The sequence below is a fragment of the Callithrix jacchus genome, chromosome 5 (genome assembly GCF_049354715.1).
Source record: "Callithrix jacchus isolate 240 chromosome 5, calJac240_pri, whole genome shotgun sequence".
NCBI classification, from domain to species: domain Eukaryota; kingdom Metazoa; phylum Chordata; class Mammalia; order Primates; family Cebidae; genus Callithrix; species Callithrix jacchus.
The window spans coordinates 138,208,075-138,232,930 of NC_133506.1; the positions used below are offsets into that span (position 1 = coordinate 138,208,075).

Genomic DNA, 24,856 nt, shown 5'->3' on the forward strand with positions numbered 1-24,856 from the left:
ATATTACTTTTATAGTAAGAAAAAAGAGGTAACAGGCCGGACGAGGTGGCTCACACCTGTAATCCCAGCAGTCTGGGAAGCCGAGGCGAGTAGATCACCTGAGGTCAGGAGTTTGAGACCAGCGGGGCCAACATGGTGAAACCCTGTCTCTACTTAAAATAGAAAAATTAGGCCAGGCATGGTGACTCACGCCTGTAATCCCAGCACTTTGGGAGGCTGAGGTGGGTGGATCATGAGCAAGACCATCCTGGCCAACATGGTGAAACCTCATCTCTATTAAAAATACAAAAATTAGCCATGCGTGGTGGCACGTGCCTGTGGTCCCAGCTACTCAGAGGCTGAGGCGATAGAATCGCTTGAATGAAGGACGTGGAGGTTTCAGTGAGCCGAGATTGCACCACCACTCCAGCCTGGCAACAGAGCAAGACTCTGTCTCAAAAAATAAAATAAAATAAAATTAGCTGAGCATGGTGGCGGGTGCCTGTAATCCCAACTACTCAGGAGGCTGAAGCAGGAGAATTGCTTGAACCCGGGAGGTAGAGGTTGCAGTGAGGCAAGATCACGCCACTGCACTCCAGCCTGGGTGGCAGAGTGAGACTTAGTCTCAAAAATAAAAATAAAAAATGAGGTATCAAAGCATCGAGAATCTGTAAATCTAGTAAATTGAGTAAAAAATATGGTGACCTCAGCACTCTCTTTTTGTTTTTGTTTTTAAATACAGGATGATTCAAAGCCACCCTACTCGTATGCACAGCTAATAGTACAAGCAATTACAATGGCTCCTGACAAACAGCTCACCCTGAATGGAATTTATACACACATCACTAAAAATTATCCCTACTATAGGACAGCGGACAAGGGCTGGCAGGTAAGTGCCTTTCAGTTTGTTATTAAATAGAGACTGATTGATACCAAGAAGAAAATGGAGCGGCTGCTATATTTAACATAGGCACAGGTTAGGAAGGTAGGAGGTGAGGGGGGAGCCTCCCTTGCTGAGAGGAGGAGGAGTTGGGGGCCAGTGCTGCCATGCTCGCCTCACTCTCTTCATGTAGAGCAGAAGGAAGCGTGGTTCTGGGAGAACGTCTGGACCTACATGTTGTATGTTTTATGGAAATAGACTTGTCTGCATGGGGTTTGTGAAGTGTGGATTGTTTGAGCTATTTCCCTTTGACCAATGCAGTTCATATTGAAATGCAGGAAAAGTTGAAAACCCAGCCTCTCCTTTCCTTTAGCATTCTCCTGTCTTCCTCGTCCACTCCTGCTAATGGACAGAAGTTTTGAAGTTTGCAGAGAGTTTTCAAACTGTTTTACCAAGAAACAGCTTTCTCAGAGGACATCTTAACCAGGTGGCTAGGGTCTAAAACAGATGAATGTGGTGTGCCCTGTTTGAGCTGGGCAGCTCACCTGCTCATGGAAGCCCGGGGCTACCCCCAGAAGACACTTTGAAATCTGCAAAATATTCCCTTTGGTCAGCTCACGCACCAATAATTGTAACCCTGGAGACTGCATAGATTTTTTCTCTTTCTGTATATCTGTGTTTTGTTGGCTATTTACTAGATGTAAAGGAGAATCTTGCTATTTGAGAAAATTTGACAATGGGTAAGTTTGAAATACAGAATATGAAAAACATAGAGAAGAAATGTATGTATGCTTATAGTTTTTGAATTCATTAAGTAACCAGTAACATCTATAGAATTTCTTTGAGGGTTTCTTATAATGAATAAATGATTCTTAAAAACATACCCGAACTACGTGGCTTAGTGATGAGAGTGGTGCGGGGGAAACTGTTTTCTCTTTATTGGAGGGAAAAACCTTTTTTCTTTTAACTGCAGATGTATAAACATGTTATGTCAAAAATAGCCTACTGGCTAGGAGCTGAGGCAGATGATTGCGTGAGTCCAGGATTTCGAGAGCATCCTGGGCAACATGGCGAAATTCTGTCTCTGCAAAAAAATAAAAAAATTAGCCAAGTGTGGTGGCTTACGACTGTAGTCCCAGCTACTCTGAAGGCTGAGGTGGGAGGTTCACTGGAGCCCAGGAGGCAGAGGTTACAGTGAGTTGTGATGATACTACTGCACTCCAGGCTGAGCAACAGAGCGAGACCCTGTCTCAAAAAGAAAAAGCCTACCAACCACACACTCCATATTTTCTTTGTGGAGGGGCTTGACGGTCTTTAATCATGGAAGGTACAGAATGAGACTCAGCCTCCCCTCATGGCCCACCTCATGACCCCCTTAACTGGAGTGTCTATACCCTGCCCTCCCCGCTTCCCTGGTCACAGGAAGGAGGCATTTCTTAAATGACCATTAGGGAAATGCTGGATTTGGGGATTAGTTCCGTATCTAGCTACATATCAGGGTCTCTTAACACATTGCATGCTAAATTCTGGCCATATTTACTATATTTTAACCTAAAAAAGTGAGGCTGGCCGGTTGCAGTGGCTCATGCTTGTAACCCTGGCACTTTAGGAAGCCAAGGCAGGTGGGTCACGAGGTCAGGAGTTCGAGACCAGCCTGGCCAACATGGTGAAACCCTGTCTCTACTAAAAATACAAAAATTAGCCAGGTGTGTTGGAGGGTACCTGTAATCCCAGCTACTCAGGAGACTGAGACAGGAGAATCGCTTGAACCCAGGAGGCAGAGGTTGCCGTGAGCCAACTCCATCCTGGATGACAGAGTGAGACTCCCTCTCAAAAAAAAAAAAAAAAAAAAAAAAGAGGCTGTGCTTCAAATTGTATATGTACACACACACACACACACACACACACACACAAAACCAGACATTGATGTTCCAGTGACCATGGCTTTATTGCTTTGTCAAGGAGAGAAACTCCACATGGAGTCTGGCTTGCTGCCTGGAGGCGTGTGAGGGTCCGTAAGAGTTTAAGTGCAGCTTATTCTGATGGTTCGAAATACCAGTTAACCTGGTGCTTTGTGATGTGAGTGTTTCTGAGAAGCTTTATTAGACTTTAATCTGTTTCTCTTAGGTGGTATTTCTGTGTGTTTTTTCTAACATCTGTTTATTTTAGAACTATCTATGAGTAGGACAAGGTTTTCTTGCCAAAGAGGGTGGACGGATAAAGGCCTGGCCTCAGTTATGGTAGGGGCTCAACTCAGGAAGTCAGAATAGGCTTTTTTGGGGAGCAGAGCCCTTTGGGCAAGGCTCCCCTGGTCCACAGTTGTGGAGTGGTGAGGACCCCCCGGGACCTCTCTGGTGCAGGCACTGCTTTCTGCCAGCTACTGCGGGTGCCTGCACAGCCCACTTAGGCAGAGAATTGCGAACTAACACATGTCAAGCACCCCTCTCTGTTGAACTGTTATTAAACTTGTTTTTATTGAAAGATTTTCTTTCCTGTCTGGATCAAGGTCTGTAAGTCTACAGCTGCATCTCTTGCCCCAGTAAGGCTGCTCTTGTGTCATTTCATGCCTGGGAGCTCCAGCTAATTTAGCAGAGAGGGATTATTTCCTTCAGATAGCCCCAGTTCATGGACATGTACTCTTCTTTTTGTGATGGAGTCTTGCTCTGTCACCCAGGCTGGAGTGCACTGGTGCGATCTTGGCTCACTGCAACCTCAGCCTCTGGTTTCAAGAGATTCTCCTGCCTCAGTCTCCCAAGTAGCTGGGACTACAGGCACATGCCACCATGTCTGGATAATTTTTTGTATTTTTGGTAGAGATGGGGTTTCACCGTATTAGCCAGGATGGTCTTGATTTCCTGACCTCATGATCCCCGCTAGCCTCAGCCTCCCAAAGTGCTAGGATTACAGGCGTGAGCCGCCGTGCCTAGCCGGACATGTCCTCTTAAATTCTTTCTGTCCTCAGCTGTACCCCTGGCTGTTGGAATACTGACCCTCACGGGCCCTTTCTCTGTCATGAGATTCTCTTGAGTCTCCCTTCCCAGTGCAACAGATCTTATTCTGGCTTCCTGGCTGAAAACAAAAGCCAGTGTTTTACCTTGTCTCCCTATGGCCTGGCTTTTTGTTAATCCAGAGGACATCCGAGGGTCTAATGAGATGGTCTGAGGAATCCTATTTGAGAAGATGGCCTGTGTCTTTCCTTTGTTTGCATTTACCTCCCAGAATGATTTTTTTATGGTATGGAAGTATTTAATAAGCGACACATCAGTGCAGAAAAACACAGAGCTTATAGCTTGCCATTTAAAACCAGAATGGCCAAGACCACAGCTCTCCTCTAATGTGTTTGTTGTCGCCACTCTGAGTGGGGTCCTTGCCGCTCCCCCTGCCCCCGCTGAGGCCCAACCTGCATGCAAGGTGTGGCAGCCGGTGTAGTTCAGGCCTTGCAGCCAAGGCTGCAGCCTGCTCACTGCTCAGCCTGCATGCCATGCCTAGCCCTGGGTACTTGGCTGTGGCCATGCACCAGCCCAGCCTCTGTGCCGCACTGGGCTCTCTATGTGCACCGCCATTGCCACAGCTCCATGCCTCACTGGCTCCAAAATGATTTTTTATGGTTTTATAATTTTATTGAGCCCAGAACTGAGATAATTGTTGTGACTATGAAAAGTTTGAGAAGACTGGGCTTTCACACTCCAAGGGGACTAGAGCTGGTTTATTTTATTTTATTTTATTTTGAGGGGACAGGTCTCACTCTGTCTCCCAGGCTGGAGTGCAGTGGCACAATCTCGGCTCACTGCAACCTCTGCCCCCCCGGGTTCAAGTGATTCTCCAGCCTCAGCCTCCTGAGTAGCTGGGACTACAGGTGTGCGCCACCACACCCAGCTAATTTTTGTATTTTTTCTAGTGATGGTATTTCACCATGTTGGCCAGGCTGGTCTCGAACTCCTGACCTCAGGTGATCCACCTGCCTTGGCCTCCCAAAGTGCTGAGATTACAGGCATGAACCATTGCACCCGGCCTCTTTTATTTATATTTGAGGCTGGATATTGCTCTGTCACTAAGGCTAGAATGTAGTAGCACAGTCAAAACTCACTGCAGACTCAACCGTCCAGGCTCAAGTAATTTCCCCAAGTAGCTGGGACTACATGTGTTTACCACCGCATCTGGCTACTTTTAAAAAATATTTTTCGCAGCCGGGCGCCGTGGCTCAAGCCTGTAATCCCAGCATTTTGGGAGGCTGAGGCGGGTGGATCATGAGGTCAAGAGATCGAGACCATCCTGGTCAACATGGTGAAACCCCGTCTCTACTAAAACTACAAAAAAATTAGCTGGGCATGGTGGCGTGTGCCTGTAATCCCAACTACTCAGGAGGCTGAGGCAGGAGAATTGCCTGAACCCAGGAGGTGGAGGTTGCGGTGAGCCGAGATCGAGCCATTGCACTCCAGCCTGGGTAACAAGAGCGAAACTCTGTCTCAAAAAAAAAAAAAAAAAAAAAAATTCATGGAGATAGGATCTCACTATGTTGCCCCGGTTGTTCTCAAACTCCTGGACTCAAACCATCCTCCTGCCTTGGACTTCTAAAGTGCTGGGATTATAGATGCGAGTCACTGCACCCATACCTTGGTTTCTTTTAAAGTGAGAGCCTGCTCTGCACTCACCCTCACCCCTGCTCTTTTGGCAGTGTTCCTGGACATTAGACTCATCCTCCATCCTCTGAAAGGAACCTGGCCTGTTCCTTCTCAGTTTCTGTACACATCCTTTCTGTACAGAATGCACACTGGAGGGGCACTCAGGGCTGGGCAAGGTTAAGTAGACAAGCTGTCCTTGAGAAACTTGGGGTCTGCTTAGAAAGGCTGACCAGGAAGTCACAGAGTGGAACCCCGGAAGGAAGGGAGCTGCTGCTCAGGAAGGGCTGATTTTCAGTAGAAGCTCAATTTGGAAAGGCTTTGGGGGAAAGAAAATTGGCTCAAAATTGCAGATCCTGTTCTTCATGTTTAGCGTTGAAGAATAACAGCCCACGTTTTCTCTGAAAGCTTTATAATTTCTGATTTAGTAGAGTCCAATTAATGTGGTTTTAATAAATGTAGCAATAGAATGAAGGAACATCCATCCTGGGTCGATCAAATTACAACTGCCTTAAATTACCTTAGAAACATAGTTACTTTATTCTATTTGTGTCTACATTAAATGTCTCATTACTTCCTTATATTTTCTGGAGTCTCCCTGCCTGGCAAATCACAAGTAATCTTTTCTCATTTGCTCTTGGGATTGTTGTTAGGGAGGTGGATTAGAGAATGAAATAGGTTAGAATCTATTCTGATGACTCGGACTGGGTTATTTTATGTTTTCAGGACAGAAAATAGCAGCTCCCCAGTTCCACGAACCTATTTGCGTGTCGTAAGTGATGGTGGTGGTGACGCTCCTGCATCAAGCCTTCTGGCCCATCGTGTCCTTATTGTTCACATGGCTCGAAAGCTCAGTTCCCCAAAGTCACCTTTTCCGTTTCCAGATTCCCACTGTGCTAACCTTTTCTCCTAACAGCGTGCAGTTAAATAACTCCACATCAGTCAGGGCAGCCACAGTCTTCACTCAGGGGCTTGTTGAATGTTGACTGCTCTTCAGCCTCGGACGCTGTGTGTAGCAGGAGTTCTTTCTGAGTTCCTGCTTGGGAGGATCAGGCCAGAAAGAACAGCGAGGGGAACTGTCACCTCCGTAAGGCAGTGCCCGGGATTGCCGTTTCCACCGCTGGAGCCTTTTCTGTTACCAGCATCTGCATTTGCTTTTCTTCATACACTGTCTTAGAATCTACCTTCTACTTCACACTTAAAATTCTGAGAGCAGTCGGCAAAGCTTTGCCTTCTCTGTCTTTGTCAGGGCAGCAATAACAGTAATGTTTGATTCTTCTGGAGGCATTGATAGAAAGGTTGGGCATCAGCTAAAACCAGTGATAAAACCTTATAGCAAGTATATGTGGTTTTTAGAATATTTGAAATCTCATCTGATGCACTTACTGTAAGCAGTTTCACAAATCCCACACACAGCCTAGCCCACCTCTCCATGTTGTCCATGAAGTTCCTCCATCCATGGGGCCAAAGGCGTTAGGATGGCATTTGAACACCCCCAAGGTTGGTTGGAAAGTGTTATTTCACATGTGGGATTTCTTAGTCACCTTTGACAATTTGGAATTTCAGGCTGAGGCTTGCAATTCTAATAAGGTTAATGAGGGTATTTAGAAATGATCTTTTGGATAGCTTCAGATTTTGTTACCACCATTTTAACACTTTCATAGCTTAATTTTGAATCTACACATTAATGTTATTTCATGAAATGTTTATATGAACCTAGCTTTTGTTAGCCTGAATCAGGTCACAGCGGGGGGTGGGGGGCTTTCTTCAGATTGTCTGGAAACCTTTAGCTGGGCTTTTTTTTTTTTTTTGGGAGATGGAGTCTGGCTCTCTGTCGCCCAGGGTGGAGTGCAGTGGCCCAATCTACGCTCACTGCAACCTCTGCCTCCTGGGTTCAAGCAGTTCTTGAGTAGTACCAGTTCAGCTTCCTGAGTAGCTAGGACTACAGGCACAGGCCACTGTGCCCGACTGATTTTTGTATGTTTAATAGAGACAGCGTTTTACCACGTTGGCCAGGCTGGTCTCAAACTTCTGGCCTCAGGTGAGCCACCGCACCTGTCCAGCTTTTTGTGATAGAAGGCATGATGCACTGATGAGGAGCTGGGAGGGAAATTTTTCCTGTGTACCTTGCAAAATTATTTCAAGGATCAAATAAAAAATGGAGGCATTTTGCCAAGTCCTCTGTTCCTGGAAGATGGTATCCATCCTGATTTTCAGCTTTCTGCTCATTTTTCTTTTTTGCTGGTTTGCCAAATACTTTATACTGGATTAATTTACTTTTAATGGCATGACAGATTCTGTAAGCTAATTCTGTGCAAGAAAGTATTTTAACAGAATGGCTCACATCAGCTCTATTTGTCTCCAAGCAGGGAGAGGTTGGCAGCTAAGTCATTGGCTCTACCTGGAATGCTCTGTGCTGACAGTCATAGTCCTGGGTTTCCCACCTTGAAAGGAGATGGAGTCAGAAATGGCCTCTGTCCACGCTATGCAGATTCCTCATCCGTCCCATGCTCCGGCTCCTGTACCGGGGCCCGTTCTGCCAGGGGTGTGGTGTACTTTCCTCTTTGGAAGCGCATAGTGGCCTTGGGCTGTAGGACTCAAATCCCAGGCTGCTGCTTCCCCTTGAGAATTGCTCACCAAGCTGGGAGGGCTGCTCCTTCCACATAGCACTGCCCATAAACGTCACTCTCTGTGGTAGTTCAGAAGCATGACGACTGGGTTTTCACGTTCCTCTGTAGGACGAGCCTCCCTCAGACCTTGTTACGATGTCAGCACATTACCCGTGTGACGCAAAAGAAAAAACTTCACTTGTGCAGTCTGCCAGAGCCCAACATCTAGGTTTCTGCTTTGCAGGGCACTAAAACTAGGACACATTTTTATTTCTCAGCAAAGAAATATATGAATTCTACGTATTTTTTTATGTTTCATAGAATTCAATTCGCCACAATCTCTCTCTGAATCGTTATTTCATCAAAGTACCGCGTTCCCAGGAAGAACCAGGCAAAGGCTCATTCTGGAGGATAGATCCTGCCTCTGAAAGCAAATTAATAGAACAGGCTTTTAGGAAAAGACGGCCTAGGGGCGTGCCTTGCTTTAGAACCCCTCTGGGACCGCTCTCTTCTAGGTAAGGAAAAAAGAGGAACAAAAAGGCCTCACTAATGGTCACTGCACTTACCGCCAATGTTTTGGTAAAGTTTCCTTTTGAAAATGGAGGAACTGCCAAATGCATTATGATTGAATGTTGGGATGGGGATTTGAGCAAAAGCGTTGGGTGCTGTCCAAGTATTTCTGGTTCTAGTGGTCTGAAGCATTTTAGACCATTTGCAAAGTTTGGCTTAAACTGCACTCCCACACGAGATTGTTGCTTCATGGGGCTTATCACATACTCTTCACACCAGTGCCACATTGACATTTTCCCTTTTCTTTGGCACAGGAAAAGTTCTTTAAAACTGCTTTTTAAAGGCCGGGTGCGGTGGCTCACACCTGTAATCCCAGCACTTTGGGGGGCCGAGGTGGGCAGAACACCTGAGGTCAGGAGTTTGAGATCAGCCTGGCCAACATGGTGAAACCCCATCTCTACTAGAAATTAAAAAAAATTAGCCGGGTGTGGTGGTGCATGCCTGTGATCCCAGCTACTCGGGAGGCTGAGGCAGGAGAATCGCCTGAACGCTGGGGGTGGGGTGGGGTGGAGGTTGCTGCACTCTAGCCTGGGCAAAAGAGCGAAACTCCGTCTCAAAAAAAAGAAACTTATGTTTTAGCTGCTTAAACTTGAGTTGACTTGTACAGTGTTAATTTGCCAGAGTTTAAAATTCCTTATTTTTAGCTTCATGAATACTGTTTTTAATTAAAAAAAAAAATGAGCATAACGTAAGTCTGAAGTGCCCACCGACTTGCCCGCTGCTGGTTCCTGCCGTCTGTGCACAGGAGCTGCTTAGAGAGAAAGAGGGCAGCCAGCCCCAGCCCACAGCCTGCTGTGCATGTGGGCTCGGAGCACATGATGGCCCTTCACACACAGGCTCAGCTTGTCTTGCCGAGTGCCCTGCTCAGTTCACAGGCGTACAGAGAAGCAAAACTTAGACAGCGGCTGTCGGTTGGCAGGAGACAAACGACACCCTCTTTGCAAAGTGCACTTATTAAAACATCAAGTGCTGTCTGAGTACATCACCTATAAACATACAATGTCTTCTTCTCGGTGACATAGGAGTGCCCCAGCCTCTCCCAATCATGCTGGAGTGCTGTCTGCTCACTCTAGTGGCGCCCAGACCCCTGAGAGCCTGTCGAGGGAAGGTTCGCCGGCCCCCCTGGAGCCTGAGCCTGGCACCGCGCAGCCCAAACTTGCTGTCATCCAGGAAGCCCGATTTGCCCAGAGTGCACCAGGTGAGACAGCGGGAGAGAAAGCGGGCCAGACAGCGTGAGCCAGGCACAGACGCTGGGCTCAGCAGAGAAGGAACAGCTGGACTTCCCAAGAGGCCTCTCTGTCCCTCTGTACCTTATACCAGGACCTGAGAGTCATTTTATAGGCCTTGCAAAACTGGGAGTGTTTTTAAAAATCAGTGAGTGTTCTTTAAATGACTGTGTATGGATTCCTGAAATAATTTAGGATTAACCTGTTTCTAAGCTTGTCATTCAAAAATCCATGAAATGACCCCCCCTCCCAAAAAAAACCCATCAAGTAGACAAACTAGATGTTGATTGGAAGCAAAAGCATTTCTTTTTCTTTTCTTTCTTTTTTTTTTTGAGACGGAGTGTCGCTCTGTTGCCCAGGCTGGAGTGCAGTGGCACCATCTCGGCTCACTGCAACCTCTGCCTCCTGGGTTCAAGTGATTGTCCTGTCTCAGCCTCCCGAGTAGCTGGGACTACAGGCGCCCGCCACTACACCTAGCTAATTTTTGTATTTTTAGTAGAGACGGGGTTTCACCATGTTGGCCAGGACGGTCTTGATCTCTTGACCTCATGATTCACCTGCCTAAGTCTCCCAAAGTGCTGGGATTACAGGCGTGAGCCACTTCACTCAGCCTAACATGTCCATTTTAAGAAATAGGTAAACACTTTGCAGTTTACTTAGAAAGTCATAATGTGGAATAAAAATGTGTGCCCTGGGGAATTAAACAAACATAGTGTGGAAATGTGTCCAAACTAAGTCTGTTACAGTTGACAGCAATGTGAATTGGATCAGTTGGGATTTCTGGCCATGCTGGGCCAGAGAACACTCTCCCCTGCCCACTGTCAGTAGCACCTGACAGCCATGTCTCTCTCTGGTCTAACCCCCAAACCACAAAGGGCAAGGGCTGGGTGCCAGAGGCTCTATGACAGCCCCACGCTGTTTTTGAACTTCCTGCTTCCCTTCCACTTGTTTCAAGAGGGAGGTGTTGATCCTAGGTGAGTGCGGCCCTCGTCTTTCTGGCCTACATGGGGAGTTTCTTCTTCTTCTGTTGTTGTTTTTGTTTGTCCTGAGACAAGGTCTTGCTCTGCTGCCCATGCTGGAGTACAGGGGCATGTTCTTGGCTGTCTGCAGTCTCCACCTTCCAGGCTCAAGCAGCCTTCCCTCTTCAGCCTCCCAAATAGCTGGGGCTGCAGGCTCACACCAGCATGCCCAGCTACTATTTATTGTAGAGACAGGGTCTTCCTGTGCCCAGGCTGTTCTCAAACTCCTCCCACCTCAGCCTCCCAAAGTGCTGGGATTGCAGGGAGCCACGATGCCTGGCCCAGTTACCTCTTATATTGTGTATTGACATTTTCTTTTTTATGAAAAAGGAACGGTGGAAAGAGGTGTTATGAGGTATCTAAATAGAGCCAAAATTGCATTTTTAGGAGTTACAGATAGGAATTAAATACCCCTATTAAAATACTACACCTCCCTCATTGTTAGTAACTTTGCTATTATGAGGTAAAATAGGGCCACGTCCTGTATTTTAAATTCAAGTTTGTGTGTTGTCAGTGCTTAGTGTGGGAATCTTTGTTTGCAGCAGTCAGTATCTGTGAGTGTCAGTCCTGCTCGTGTCTTTCACCAGGGTCACCTCTGTCCAGTCAGCCAGTCTTAATCACCGTCCAGCGGCAGCTACCACAGGCCATGAAGCCTGTCACCTACACTGTAGCCACCCCAGTGACCACCTCGACCTCCCAGCCACCCGTCGTGCAGACGGTTCACGTCGTCCACCAGATACCAGCAGTGTCGCTCGCCAGTGTGGCTGGGCTGGCCCCAGCGAGCACGTACACTGTCTCTGGACAAGCCGTGGTCGCCCCTGCAGCTGTGCTGGCCCCTCCCAAGGCAGAGCCCCAGGAGAACGGAGATCACAGGGAAGTCAAAGGTGGGCAGTGGGTGCAGAGAGGCTGCTCCCTTCAGCCTCACACTCTTGGACGCCCGTAAGATTTCTTCACCCTTTCTCATTTGCTCTCTGTTTTAGAGGCATCTCCTAGCAGGTCCGGTAACCATCTGATTATTGTATTTTAAACTGGTAAGATCTTTTTGTTTGCTTTCCAGTAACATTACTGTCTTTTTTTTTCCTTTTCCTTTCAGTGAAAGTGGAGCCTATTCCTGCCATTGGCCATGCCACGCTAGGCACTGCTAGCCGGATCATCCAGACGGCACAGACCACCCCGGTCCAGACGGTGACCATAGTACAACAGGCACCTCTAGGTCAACACCAGCTGCCAATCAAAACTGTAACGCAAAACGGCACCCACGTGGCATCAGTCCCCACCACGGTCCACGGCCAGGTGAACAATGGTAAGAGGTGCCGATGACTCGCTGTGGGTGTGGGTATTGGGAGCAGAGGCCCTTCACACAGGGTTTTGGTTCTCATAGTTTTAACATTTGTCTGAGGAAATGTTTGCATTTCTAAGTCTAATAATGCTGTAGGAAGTGCTTGTGAAGTCGGCTGTCATGGGATCCCCATTGGAGGACCTGTCTGAAAAGAGGAGAGTTTCTAATACCTTGAGAGAGAAAAATACTCTCGCCTTTTGTAGATTTTCTGGGTGTGGCCAGGAAGCAGACTGCAGTGGGCCGTAGGCTGTGGCTCTCGAAGCTCCTGTGTGGAGCCATCACCTGCCTTTTCGCTTGACCTTGCGTGACCTGTGGCGGTGCTGTGTTGCTGAGGGTGGGAGAGAGGCTGCTTTTCTGTGCCTTTTGCTCTGAAAGCCCATCGGAGGTCCGTGCACGGAAACTGCACAGATTATGACATTGACAGATGGAGACAGCAGAACCTCTGCACCGACAGCAGGTTATCTGCCTTCACCCTGCCCTGTGGAGTGTGGAAAGGGTAGGAGTCCCAGCTGGCTGTCAAGTCAACTCAAGCGTTGGGGCCTAGCAGAGGGGTGTGGCAGTGGGGCCTGGCCCAGGTGTGGGCTCGTGCTGTACCACGCTGTGCCCTGCTGGGTTGGGTTGGGTACACGTGGGTGTTGGTGGCTGCATGGGCTGATCCTGACGTTTGCAGGATCTCAAACAGGCAGATTCAAAGCTGCCTACCAAAACTGTCTCTCTGCTCATGAGACACTTTCTTTGAAAGAGGGTAGGGATCAGAAAGCTTTACCATGACCTTCAAATCTTTACCAAATGTTAAAAACAGAGACCTTGAAACCTGCAGGTAGCTCCTCCTGGGACTCAACACCACCCTCCCTCTCCCCAGATTTATGGAAGAACAAGGCCTGGAACCTTTTCTGGGGAAGACTAGCTACCTGAGAGTTTCTGTTTTTAAGCAGCAGTAACGTGTCCTGCCTATAGGTAGACTGCAGAGTTTGCAGTCATTAGTTTCCTTTGAATGCCGCCTTCTCCAACCACTGTGCCTCCTTGGTGATGGAGAGTTGCCCAGGCTTCCCCCTCATCTTCTATCTGGGAAACTGTGGCTGTGGCTGCTCCTGGTGTCACTGCAAGTAGCTGGGAGGAAATGGAAGTGGGGAGGGCAGGCAGGTGGCATCTTGGTCTAAGTCATTCTTCCCACTTTTAAGACAGCATGGACCTCAGTGATTCCCAGACTTGATATGTGTCAGAATTCCCCAGAGGGCTGCGTTCCCCAGAGTTCCCAATAGGCATGTCTGGTGTGGGGCCCAACAATGTACATTCTGAAACATTCCAGGTCTGCCAAGAGCTACCCGTGCGGGTCAGAGGCCTTCTGGGTCCACCTCTCTTAGAAACAGTTTGAAAAACTGTAACCTTTTTACATATTTATGTAAAATTTTTCATTATAAATTTAAGCAAGTGTTTTAGTTTTCCACTGTTGAGAATACTGATGTTTTAAAGTAAAACTCTTACGGGATTATTTATTTTAACTGTACTACTGGACTCCAAAAACAGCTATTGTTAGATGTCCACTCACCCATGCATGGGCCAGGCAGGAGTGGCCCAGACCCCTCAGCTTTGGCCCGGTCTTTCCATCTCACATTCCCGCACAGATTTTGTACGAGTCGTGTACTTCAGTCTTTTTCAGTCTTTTTTTTTTGAGATGGAGTTTCACTCTTGTTACCCAGGCTGGAGTGCAATGGCGCGATCTTGGCTCACCACAGCCTCTGCCTCCTGGGTTCAGGCAGTTCTCCCACCTCAGCCTCCTGAGTAGCTGGGATTACAGGCACACGCCACCATGCCCAGCTAATTTTTTGTATTTTTAGTAGAGACGGGGTTTCACCATGTTGACCAGGATGGTCTCGATCTCTTGACCTCGTGATCCACCGCGCCCAGCCAACTTCAGTCTTAAATGTCATTTATTAGTCATATCTTTTCTCTGCAACAACAATATATAGATATAAATATTAAAGACTAATTTGTCTATAAATAACAAAATTGATAAAAGCCAAAATTATAACAAATTCTTATAACATCAAAAATTAAAATGTTACTAAGATGCCTTTCTTAATATTTTTAGCTTTAAAGAAAACCACCTGACTAGTTCTGTGTTCATTGATGGTTGCACAGGCCTAGGGTCAGCACTGAAGCTCCTTCCAGATTCATGTGAAAGTCAGTGATCTCGGCCGGGCGTGGTGGCACACACCTGTAATCCCAGCACTTTGGGAGGCTGAGGTGGGTGGATCACTTGAGATCAGAAGTTCCAGACCAGTCTGGCCAACATGGTGAAACCCTGTGTCTACTAAAAATACAAAAATTAGCTGGGCATGGTGGCAGGTTCCTATAGTCCCAGCTACTCAGAAGGCTGAGGCAGGAGAATCTCTTGAACCCGGGAGGCAGAGGTTGCAGTAAGCCGAGGTCTCACCCGGCACTCCAGTCTGGGTGACAGAGCAAGACTCTGTCTCAAAAAAAAAAGTCAGCGATCCTTTAACAAAAACATTTTAAATGATCTGTTATTGGGAAATCCTATTGGTTCTCCTTTGATTTGATTGAAACCTTTGACTAAGAAACTACTTGTTTTGAAAAAGGATTTTTTTCAGGAAATAAAAATTTGGGTTCCTAGCACCAGTTTTTTCTTTTCCTTTCCTTTCCTTTATCTTTTTTTTTTTTTTTTTTTTTTTTTTTTTTTGAGGTAGAGTCTTGCTCTGTTGCCCAGGCTAGAGTACAGTGGCGCAATCGCAGATCATTACAATCTCTGCCTCCCAGGTTCAAGCGATTCTCCTGCCTCAGCCTTCCGAGTGGCTGGGATTACGGGCACACACTGTCATCCCTGGCTAATTTTTTCTTTTTCTTTTGGTATTTTTAGTAGAGACAGGGTTTCACCATGTTGGCCAGGCTGGTCTCAAACTCCTGACCTCGTGATCTGCCTTGGCCTCCCTAAGTGCTGGGATTATAGGCCTCAGCCACTGCGCCTAGCCTTTTTTTTTTTTTTTTAAGAGACAAGGTGACAAGGTCTCAACTTTCACCAAGGCTAGAGTGCAGTGATGTGATCACCACTTAATGCAGCCTTGACCTCCTGTGCATAAGCAGTCTTTCCACATCAGCCTCCTAAGTAGCTAGGACACCAGGCATGTGCCAACACTCTCAGCTAAGTTTTACATTATTTAATAGATGGAGAGTCTCACTGTGTTGCCCAGGCTGGTCTAAAACTCTTGGTTTCACACAGTCCTCCCATCTCGGCCTCTCAGAGTGCTGGGATCACAGGTGTGAGCAGCATACCCAGCCAGCACCAGTATTTTCTATTACTGCATTTGTGCTCCATCCCAAAGTTTTTATCCCCAAAGCCCGTGCCAATTGAGCAGAGGAGAGAGGCTGTTGAGAGAGAGAAGGTGGTAGATTGCCTTTAAGAAAGACTTCATGACCAGGTAGAGATTCTGGAAATGATTTTTCTTAAAACAGTGTCAGTGACAGCCTGGATGCTGAACACCTAATATGAGAACCACTGCACAAGTGAAGACCTAGTATGAGAACTACTGCATAGGTGGTCATGCCAATTAGTCTTTTTTTTTTTTTTTTTTTTTTTTTTTAAAGCCATCATGTCTTGTCATGTTGCCCATGTTGGTCTTGAGCTCCTGGGCTCCAGCAGTCTGCCCACCTTAGCCTCTCAAAGTGCTGAGATAACAGTGTGAGCCACCACACCTGCCAGACATCTTCTCTTGTACTTTATGGTGATTTGCGTGTCTTCTTTGAAGAAATGTCTTTTTAAATTCTTTGCCCTTTTTTTTTTTTTTTTTTTTTTTTGAGACGGAGTCACACTGTTGCCCGGGCTGAAGTGCCATTGTGCGATCTTGGCTCACTGCAACCTCTGCCTCCTGGGTTCAAGCAATTGTCCTGCCTCAGACTCCCAAGTAGCTGGGATTACAGGCCCCTACCACCACACCCGGATAATTTTTTGTATTTTTAGTAGAAACAGGGTTTCACTGTTTTAGCCAAGCTGATCTCAAACTCCTGACTTCCTTGTGATCCGCCCGCGTCAGCATCCCAAAGTGCTGGGATTACAGGCGTGAGCCACTGCACACGACCTCCTTTGCCCGTCTTTTAATTTGGTTGTGTTTGTTGTGAAGTTTGTGGTTCTTTATGTATATGTAGAGATTTCAGGCCCTTTCCAGGCAGGTAGGTGTACCTCAGAGATGCTGGAGGGTTGGATGTAAATGAATACTGCAGTAGAGCATGACATGTTTAGTTTCCTACCATTTTAAGCAGTTATGTTTATACTGTATTGTTTATTAAGTATGCAGTAGCATTATGCCTAAAAACATAGGCCAGGTATGGGGCTCAGGCCTGGAATCCCAGCACTTTGGGAGGCTGAGGCAGGAGGATTGCTTGAGGCCAGGAATTTCAGGCCAGCCAGGGGTATTATAGTGAGACCCTGTCTCTATTTGAATATAAATTTTAGGAGGTGGGTGCAGCAAGATAGCTGAATGGAATTCTCCAGCAGGCATGCCCCTAAGGGAACACTAAAGCCAACAACTAGCTACACACAAAAGCACCTTCCCAGCCTGTGCAGGATAGCGAAAACCTGTCTCTGCAAAACAGTACAAAAAGTAGCCAGGCATGTGCCTGTAGTCTCAGCTAGCTACTCAGGAGGCTGAGGTGTGAGGACCACCTGAGCTCAGGAAGTAGAGGCTACAGTGAATTATGGTCATGCCACTGCACTCCAACCTGAGTAACAGAGTGAGACCTTATATCAGAAGGAAAGAAGCACCTTCATAAAAGCCAAAAATTAGGTGAGTGATTACAGTACCTGGTTTAATATCTCATTGAGGAAAGAGGTACCAAAGGTAGGAAAGAGTCTTGATTCACCCACACCACCTTTCCCTCATCCCCTGGCAGTGGCCTCATGGTGTGAAGGAAGAATCTGTGCGCTTGAGGAAGGGAGAGCACAGTGATTGTGGGACATTGCATTGAAACTCAGTGCTGCCCTGTTACAGCAGAAAGCAACTCGGGGCAGAACTCAGCTGGTGCCCCTGGAGGCAGCATTTAGACCAGCCCTAGCACCATGTGTGGGTGAAATTGCTCTGGAGACCTAAGTAAACCTGAAAGGCAGTCTAGGCCTCTAAGACTACAGTTCCTCGGCAGTCTTGATGCTGTGCTGGGCTCAGAGCCAGTGGACTTGGGGTGCATACAACCTAGTGAGACACCAGCTAGGGTGGCCAAGGGAATGCTTGTGTCACCTCTGCCCGAACCTGAGGCGGCATGGCTTGTAGCTCTGGGAGACACTCCTTCTTTGCATGTGAGGAGAGGAGATGGAAGAGTACAGAGGACTTTGTCCTGCAACTCGGATACCAGCTCAGCCACAGTAGAACAGAGCAATAGGAAGAGTCCCTGAGGCCCCCGCTCCAAGCCCTAGCGGGGATCACTTGAGCCCAGGAATGAGAGGTTTCAGTGAGTTACAATCACACGACTGCACTATAGCCTGGGCAACAGAGCAGACCCGGTGACTTAAAACAAACAAAAATTAACAAACTGAATTTAACACATTAAAAAGAATTCTTGGCCGGACACGGTGGCTCAAGCCTGTAATCCCAGCACTTTGGGAGGCTGAGGCGGGTGGATCACGAGGTCAAGAGATCGAGACCATCCTGGTCAACATGGTGAAACCCCGTCTCTACTAAAGATAAAAAAAATTAGCTGGGCATGGTGGCGTGTGCCTGTAATCCCAGCTACTCAGGAGGCTGAGGCAGGAGAATTGGCTGAACCCAGGAGGCGGAGCTTGCGGTGAGCCGAGATTGCGCCATTGCACTCCAGCCTGGGTAACAAGAGCGAAACTCGTCTCAATTTTTTAAAAAAAGCTTTTTTTACCCAGCCTCCTGAGTAGCTGGGATTATAGGCCTGTGCCATCACTCCTGGCTATTTTTGTATTTTTAGTAGAGATGGGGTTTCTCTATGTTGGTCAGGCTGGCCTCGAACTCCCAACCTTGGGTGGTCTGCCCACCTCAGACTCCCTAAGTGCTGGGATTACAGGTGTGAGCCACCACGCCCAGCTGCAAAAAGAAAATTTATCATGACCAAGTGAGATTTGTGTCAGGGATTGAAGGATGGTTCCGTACACACAAATCAATTAGTGTGATATATCAGCAAAATGAAGGTCATACATCATAATGATCATTTCAACTGATGGTAAAAAAGCTTCTGATAAAATTCGATATCCCGCCTGAGTGCAGTGGCTCACGACACTCAAGACCAGATCAGCGGTCACTGATCATACATCACTGTAACAGATAAAATAATAAAAAGGTTTGAAATATTGTGAGAATTACCAAGATGGGACAGAGACATGAAATTACAATACATGCTGTTGGCAAAATGGTGCCAGTAATCCCAGCATTTAGGGAGGCTGAGGGCAGATCACGAGCTCAGGAGATCAAGACCATCCTGGCTTACACGGTGAAACTTTGTCTTTACTAAAACAAACAAACAAATAAACAAAAAACCACAAAAATTAGCCAGGCGTGGTGGTGCACATCTATAGTGCCAGATACTCAGAGGCCGAGGCAGAAGAATCACTTGAACCCAGGAGGCAGAGGTTGAAGTGAGCCAGGATTGCGTCACTGTACTCCAGCCTGGCGTCAGAGCAAGACTCTGTCTCAAGAAAATAACAAAAAAACATTCTATATCCCTTCATCATAACCCTTACTCCCCACAAAACTAGGAGAACATACGTCAACACAATAGAGGGAACATAATGCAGTAGAAGCCACATAAAACAGACCTACAGCTAGTATCATACTGAATGTGGAAAAACTGAAAGCCTTTCTTGTAAGATCTTGAACAATACAAGGATACCCACTTTCACCACAGTTATTTAACATAGTACTGGAAGTCCTAGCAAGATCAGTCAAATGAGAAAAGGGGCATCCAAAGGAAAGGAAGAAGTCAGATTATCCTTGTTTGCAGATGATAGGACCTTGTATTTAGAAAAACGTGGCCGGGCGCAGTGGCTCACGCCTTTAATCCCAGCACTTTGGGAGGTTGAGGCAGGTGGATCAAGAGATCGAGACCATCCTGGTCAACAAGGTGAAACCCCATCTCTATTAAAAATAGAAAAATTAGCTGGGTGTGGTAGCGTGCGCTTGTAGTCCCAGCTACTCGGGAGGCTCAGGCGGGACAGTTGCTTGAACCCAGGAGGCGGACGGAGGTTGTGGTGAGCCAAGATCGTGCCATTGCACTCCAGTCTGGGTAACAACAGCGAGACTCCGTCTCAAAAAAAAAAAAGAAAAACCTAAAGACTCACCAAAAAACTATTAGAATTGATAAATTCAGTAAACTTGCCCAATACAAAATTAACATACAGAAATCAGTAGCATTTATGTATATAAACCATGAACAATCTGAAAAAGAAATTAAGAAAGTAAGCTCATTTACAGTAGCTACAAAAAAATAAAATACCTACGAGTAAACTTAACCAAAGAAATGAAAGATCTCTATAGTGAAAACTAGAAAATAAGAATTGGAAGAGGACACCAAAAAATGGAAAGCTATTCCATGTTCATGGATTATAAGACTGAATAGTGTTAATGTCCATACTGCTCAAAGTAATCTACAGATTCAGTGCAATCTCTGTCAAAGTAGCAGTGACATTCTTCATGGAAATAAGTAAGATAATCCTAAAATTTACATGGAACCACAAAAGACCCAGAAGGGCCAAAACCATCCTGAGCAAAAAGAACAAAACTGGAAGAATCACATTACCTGATATCAAATTGTATTATAGAGCTATAATAACTAAAACAGCATGGTACTACCATGGAAACAAGTGTACAGACAAATGGAATAGATTAGAGAACCCAGAAGTTAATCCTCACATCTACAGTTAACTCATTTTTGACAACGGTGCCAAGATACACATTGGGGAAAAGACAGTCTTTTCAGTAAATGGTGCTGGGAAAACTGGATATTTATATGCCAAACAATGAAACTAGACCCCTATCTCTTGCCATATACAAAAATCAAAATGGATTAAAGACTTAAGTCCAAAACCCCAAAGTATGAAACTACTAAAAGAAAACGTGGGGAAAACTCTCCAGGACATTGTTCGCGGCAAAGATTTCTTCATTAATACCCGCAAGCACGGGCCACCAAAGCAGAACTGGACAAGTGGGCTCACAACAAGTAGAAACGCTTTTGTGCAGCAAAGGAGACAGCCCCAGCCCAGGCCCCGCTGTGTGTGTGGCTCCACCTGTGATCCCAGCGGTTTCCTCGCCTCTCAGCCTTCACCGAGTTGAAGAGTTGGGGCCTTGCTTCAGACTGGGCTTTCGCTAAGGGAATGTCATGGGTGGTTTGATCTTCTGTCCAGACCACCAGACTTCCTGCCCATCAGCCGTTAGGCCGTTTTGCTTTCCTACCATTCATGCATTCCCTGGAGGAGCACTTTTAATTTTCTTCAAGAACTTTTCCTTTGCATTCACAACTTAGTGCCAACAACCACAAGAGGCTGATCTGTTGGCCTAGCTCAGTTTTCAACATGCTCTCCTCAGGAAGCTTAATCATTTCTAGCTTTTGGGTTGAAATGAGGGACATGAAACTTCCTTTCACTTGAACACTTAGAAGTCATTGTAGGGCTATTAGCTGCTTAACTTCAATATAGTTTTCTCTAGGACTCTGTCTCTCCTAGAGAGCAGTCTGAACACACACTGTTTACCAGTTCAGCTCAGCCTTGTGTTACATGGACTCAGTTCACGGTGTCCCAAAACAGGGACACTCAAGACCACATCAGAGGTCACTGGTCATACATCACTATAATAACAGATGAGATAATAAAGAAGTCTGAAATACTGTGAGAATTCCCAAGGTGTGGTAGAGACATGGAATGACAATACATGCTGTTGGCAGAATGGTGCCGGTAGGCTTGCTTGATTGCCACAAACCTTAATAAAAAAAGGCAATTATCAGTGAAGTACAACAAATGAGGCATGCCTATATCATTTGCAAGTATTTCCTCCTATTCTGTAGGTTGTCTTTTCACTTCTTTGATACCCTCTTTTTAAAATTTTTATGAAGTCCAGTTTATATACTTTTCCTTTTGTTTCTTCTGTGTTTAATATAGAGTGTCTTGCTTGTGGTCCAGGCTGAAGTTCAGTGGCAGGATCTTGGTTCACTGCAGCCTCAACTTCCTGGGCTCAAGTGACCCCCTACTTCAGCTTCCAGAGTAGCTGGGCCTACAAGCATGTGCCACCATGCCCAGCCATTTTTTTTTTTTTTTTTTTTTGTAGGGAGAGGTCTCACTGTATTAGCCAAAGCTGATTCCGAACTCCGAGGCTTAAGTAATCCTCCCATCTTGCCCTCCCTAAATGCTAGGATTATAGGCATCAGCCACTTCGCCTGGCAGTTGTTTAAATGTTTGATAGACCTCCCCTGTGAAACCATCTATGAAGTTTTTGGTTACTTACTCAATCTCTCAACTTCTTATCCAATATTGATGATAATCTTGTGCTTTAAGATTGAGAAACCTTTTCTCCCTTAGTTAAAGTATGCTATATGAATTGAAAGGACTGAGTCAGGCATGGTTGCTCAAACCTGTAATCCCAGCACTTAGGGAGGCTGAGATGGGAAGATTGCTTGAGCCCAGGAGTTTGAGGCCACCCTGGGCACAGCGAGAACCCATTCTCCACAAAAACAACAAAGGGCCAGGTGCGGTGGCTCATGCCTGTTATCCCAGCATTTTGGGAGGCCGAGGTGGGCAGATCACTTGAGCTCAGAAGTTCAAGACCAGCCTGGCAAACATGGTGAGACCATGTACAAAAATTTAGCTGGGCTTGGTGGCACATGTCTGAAATGCTAGCTACCTGGGGAGGTTGAGGTCGGAGGACTGCTTGAGCCTGGGATGCAAAAGCTGTAGTGAGCTGAGATCACCGTGTTGCACCCCAGCATGGGTGAGAGAGTGAGACCCCATCTCAAAATAAAAGAAATCCATAAAGCCTGAAACTCTACAGACTCTTTCCCTCCTGTAAATTACATTTTTGGGACTTGTAAGTACATTTGAAATCGCAGCCTTGATTTTTATTTCTGCCAGTCTTCCTCATTCTGTTTTCTCAGTACTTCTATAAACTGTTTTTCTTCCTAGATACTTACTTTCAACATTACCCCAAGGTAAATTTAATATTTTTACTGAAGAATTCTGTGGACGCGGCCTAGTTTTCCATCCCAAGCCTGTGGTTAGGGTGTCATCAGAGGTGCTCACAGCTCATGTGATGGTCGTCCACACACGGTCCCACCCCCTGCAGGGCCCATTTGGAGACTTCTGTTCAGCTTCGGAACTCACAACTTGCACCGTGCCATCCTCTGTTCCCTCTGGCACACACCTCCCTGTTTTGCTTCAGTTGTCTACACCCCTAGGATCTGTGTTCTGAGTGCGCACTTTGACCAAGCTTCTCCTGTGGTGCCTCGTGCTGCTGTGGCTGAGGATGTCGGGAGGAGCCCATGGGTCCTGAAAGGGTGTGGCTGCCTAGGTTGCAGCAGCGCCTTGAAGGGTCCTGCGCTGTGGCGCCTCGCTGACCCACCACAGTGGAGCCTCTTCCTGGGTCACAGCTGGGGCTGTTCCCCGAAAGCTAGCACGTTTGGCCACGCGTGTTCTGTTCTGCTTTGCCCCAGAGCTCTGTGGCCCCAGGCGCAGCAACCCCTGGCTGAAGATCTGCCTCCCTGGGCCCCATCTTAGCAGGGGAGGGGGAGGAAGAAAGGTCATCCAGCCTCCTGACCCTGAGGGATAGACTGGCACTTCAGCCAGGGTCCCCTCCTGAACCGAAGTGAGTCCCCGCCCCCTTTCAGCCTGGGCTGCATTGGAGGACCTAATCCATTTGGGGGTCCCACTGGAAGGCGTTACCCTGACCACAGGTGTCCATGTTCCTGCCAGGTATGCAGAGGTAAAAGGGTTACGCGGGAATGTGGTGCAGTTACTGGGGCTCCTGGTTGCCTTGTGGAAGCACTGGGAGGGTCTGTGTGCTGACATGCTTGTGTCCCCCAGCCTCTTCCAGGGGACTCGAGTGCAGGGTTGCTTTTGGACGAGGTGGAGGCATGTTCCATCTGTGTCTCTTTGCCCCCAGCATCTGGTGTCAAGGGAGGGACAGCACAGGCTGCCTGAGACTCCCCCAGGGGCGTCAGAGGGGTCAACAGCACGGGCAATGAGGCCAAGGCCAGCCTCCTGCCCTAAGGGGTTCTGTCCTCACCCAGTCCCCAAGTACAGCCTGGGCTGGTTCTGCCTCTGCCTCCCCCTGCTGTGGGACCCAGGGCTCAGGGCTTGGACTCTGCCTGTGTCGTGAAGATGGTGCTGATGGATGGGAGGTGGGGCTGAGAGGATGAGGGTCAGGGTGTTCTGGCTGTGTGCTATAGCCCTGACCTGGCAGGACAGCAGGTAGCTAGGTCGGTGACAGGTGAGTTCTATGGGTGGGTGCAGGGCATGAGCTGCCAGCATCTTCCTGGAAGGTGACTGTGATTGTGGCTCCAGCCCTCATTGCTGCTTCCATAGGGGTCTCCACAGAGGCCTCATTCATACACAGGCGAGTCCATCCTAGGCCTGTCAGGTTCACCAGGGCAGCCTCTGGTCCAGTTGACTCCGTCGTCCACCCTGCCCACCTGCCAGTGCTCCTGTGTTACCCTGCTCTGTTCCAGGGGCCCCAAACCCTGTGCGGAGCTGTGTGCATCATGCTGCCTGCCCCTGGAGGAAGCCTGGTACTAGCCCTCTTACTAACAGGAAGAGAAACCAGACTGCCTGGCACTGCTCCAAGCTTGTTCCAGAGTGTGGAGAGGGCTTGAGGCCTCTTTCTGAGTTTACAGAAAGGAAAGCCTGGTATTTTCTGGAAATGCTCCCAAGTCTCCCTGGCAGTGAGATGTGGGAAGAGTTAGGTGCCCCAGGCTCATCCAGATTGACTTCCTCCCATCACTCGTGCTGTGGATCGGCACCCTCAGAGCTTGCTTTGGGAGACCCCTGCCCTCAGGGCTGCAGGTGCCGCCGTCCATGCGTTTCCAGGCTCACCTTTTGTCTCTGGGCGTTTCCAGGCTCACCTTTTGTCTCTGGGCTACAGGTGGCTGTTCTGGTTTCCTGGCACAATTACAGTTGTGTTTTCATAAATGACTTCATTTATTTTTCTTTGAGGTGGATTTTCACTCTTGTCACCCAGGCTGGAGTGCAATGGCACCATCTCAGCTCACCACAACCTCCACCTCCCAGATTCAAGCAGTCCTCCTGCCTCAGCCTCCTGAGTAGCTGGGATTGTAGGCACATGCCCCCACGCCCAGCTAAGTTTTGTATTTTTGGTAGAGATGGTTTCTCCATGTTTGTCACACTGGTCTCAAACTCCCAGCCTCAGGTGATCCGCCCTCCTCAGCCTCCTCAGTGCTGGGATTACAGGCGGGAGCCACTGTGCTGGACTGACTTCATCTTTTGTTGTTGTTTTCAGATACTGTCTTGCTCTGGCACACAGCTGGAGTTTACCAACTCACTGCAGCCTTGACCTGCTGGGCTCAAGCTGTCCTCCCACCTCAGCCTCCCAAGTAGCTGGCATGGCAGGTGTGCAACACCACACCCAGCTAATTGTATTTTTTGTAGAG

At 47.4% G+C, this 24,856-nt stretch overlaps 2 protein-coding genes and 1 non-coding gene across 4 annotated transcripts in view; 2 read left to right on the plus strand and 1 right to left on the minus strand.

Moving 5' to 3' along the window:
- Positions 1–24,856, plus strand: part of FOXK2 (forkhead box K2) — an 81,251-nt gene that overhangs the window by 45,249 nt on the left and 11,146 nt on the right. The window contains exons 4-8 of one of the 2 annotated variants that reach the window (XM_035302248.3): positions 722–868; positions 8,409–8,602; positions 9,680–9,855; positions 11,490–11,786; positions 11,996–12,205. In XM_035302248.3, the coding sequence (XP_035158139.1) occupies positions 722–868; positions 8,409–8,602; positions 9,680–9,855; positions 11,490–11,786; positions 11,996–12,205 (1,024 nt within the window). The remainder of the gene's footprint in view (positions 1–721; positions 869–8,408; positions 8,603–9,679; positions 9,856–11,489; positions 11,787–11,995; positions 12,206–24,856) is intronic. The other variant, XM_035302249.3, reaches the window with a different exon arrangement.
- Positions 8,163–8,268, plus strand: LOC118154409 (small nucleolar RNA U13). Its single transcript, XR_004744271.1, has one exon. It is a non-coding gene; the product is annotated as a small nucleolar RNA U13 (small nucleolar RNA).
- The window catches only part of WDR45B (WD repeat domain 45B), a 63,158-nt gene continuing 51,927 nt past the window's right edge, over positions 13,626–24,856 (minus strand). The window contains exon 11 of the mRNA XM_035302250.3: positions 13,626–14,192. Within this exon, the coding sequence (XP_035158141.1) occupies positions 14,180–14,192 (13 nt within the window). The 3' untranslated portion in view covers positions 13,626–14,179. The remainder of the gene's footprint in view (positions 14,193–24,856) is intronic.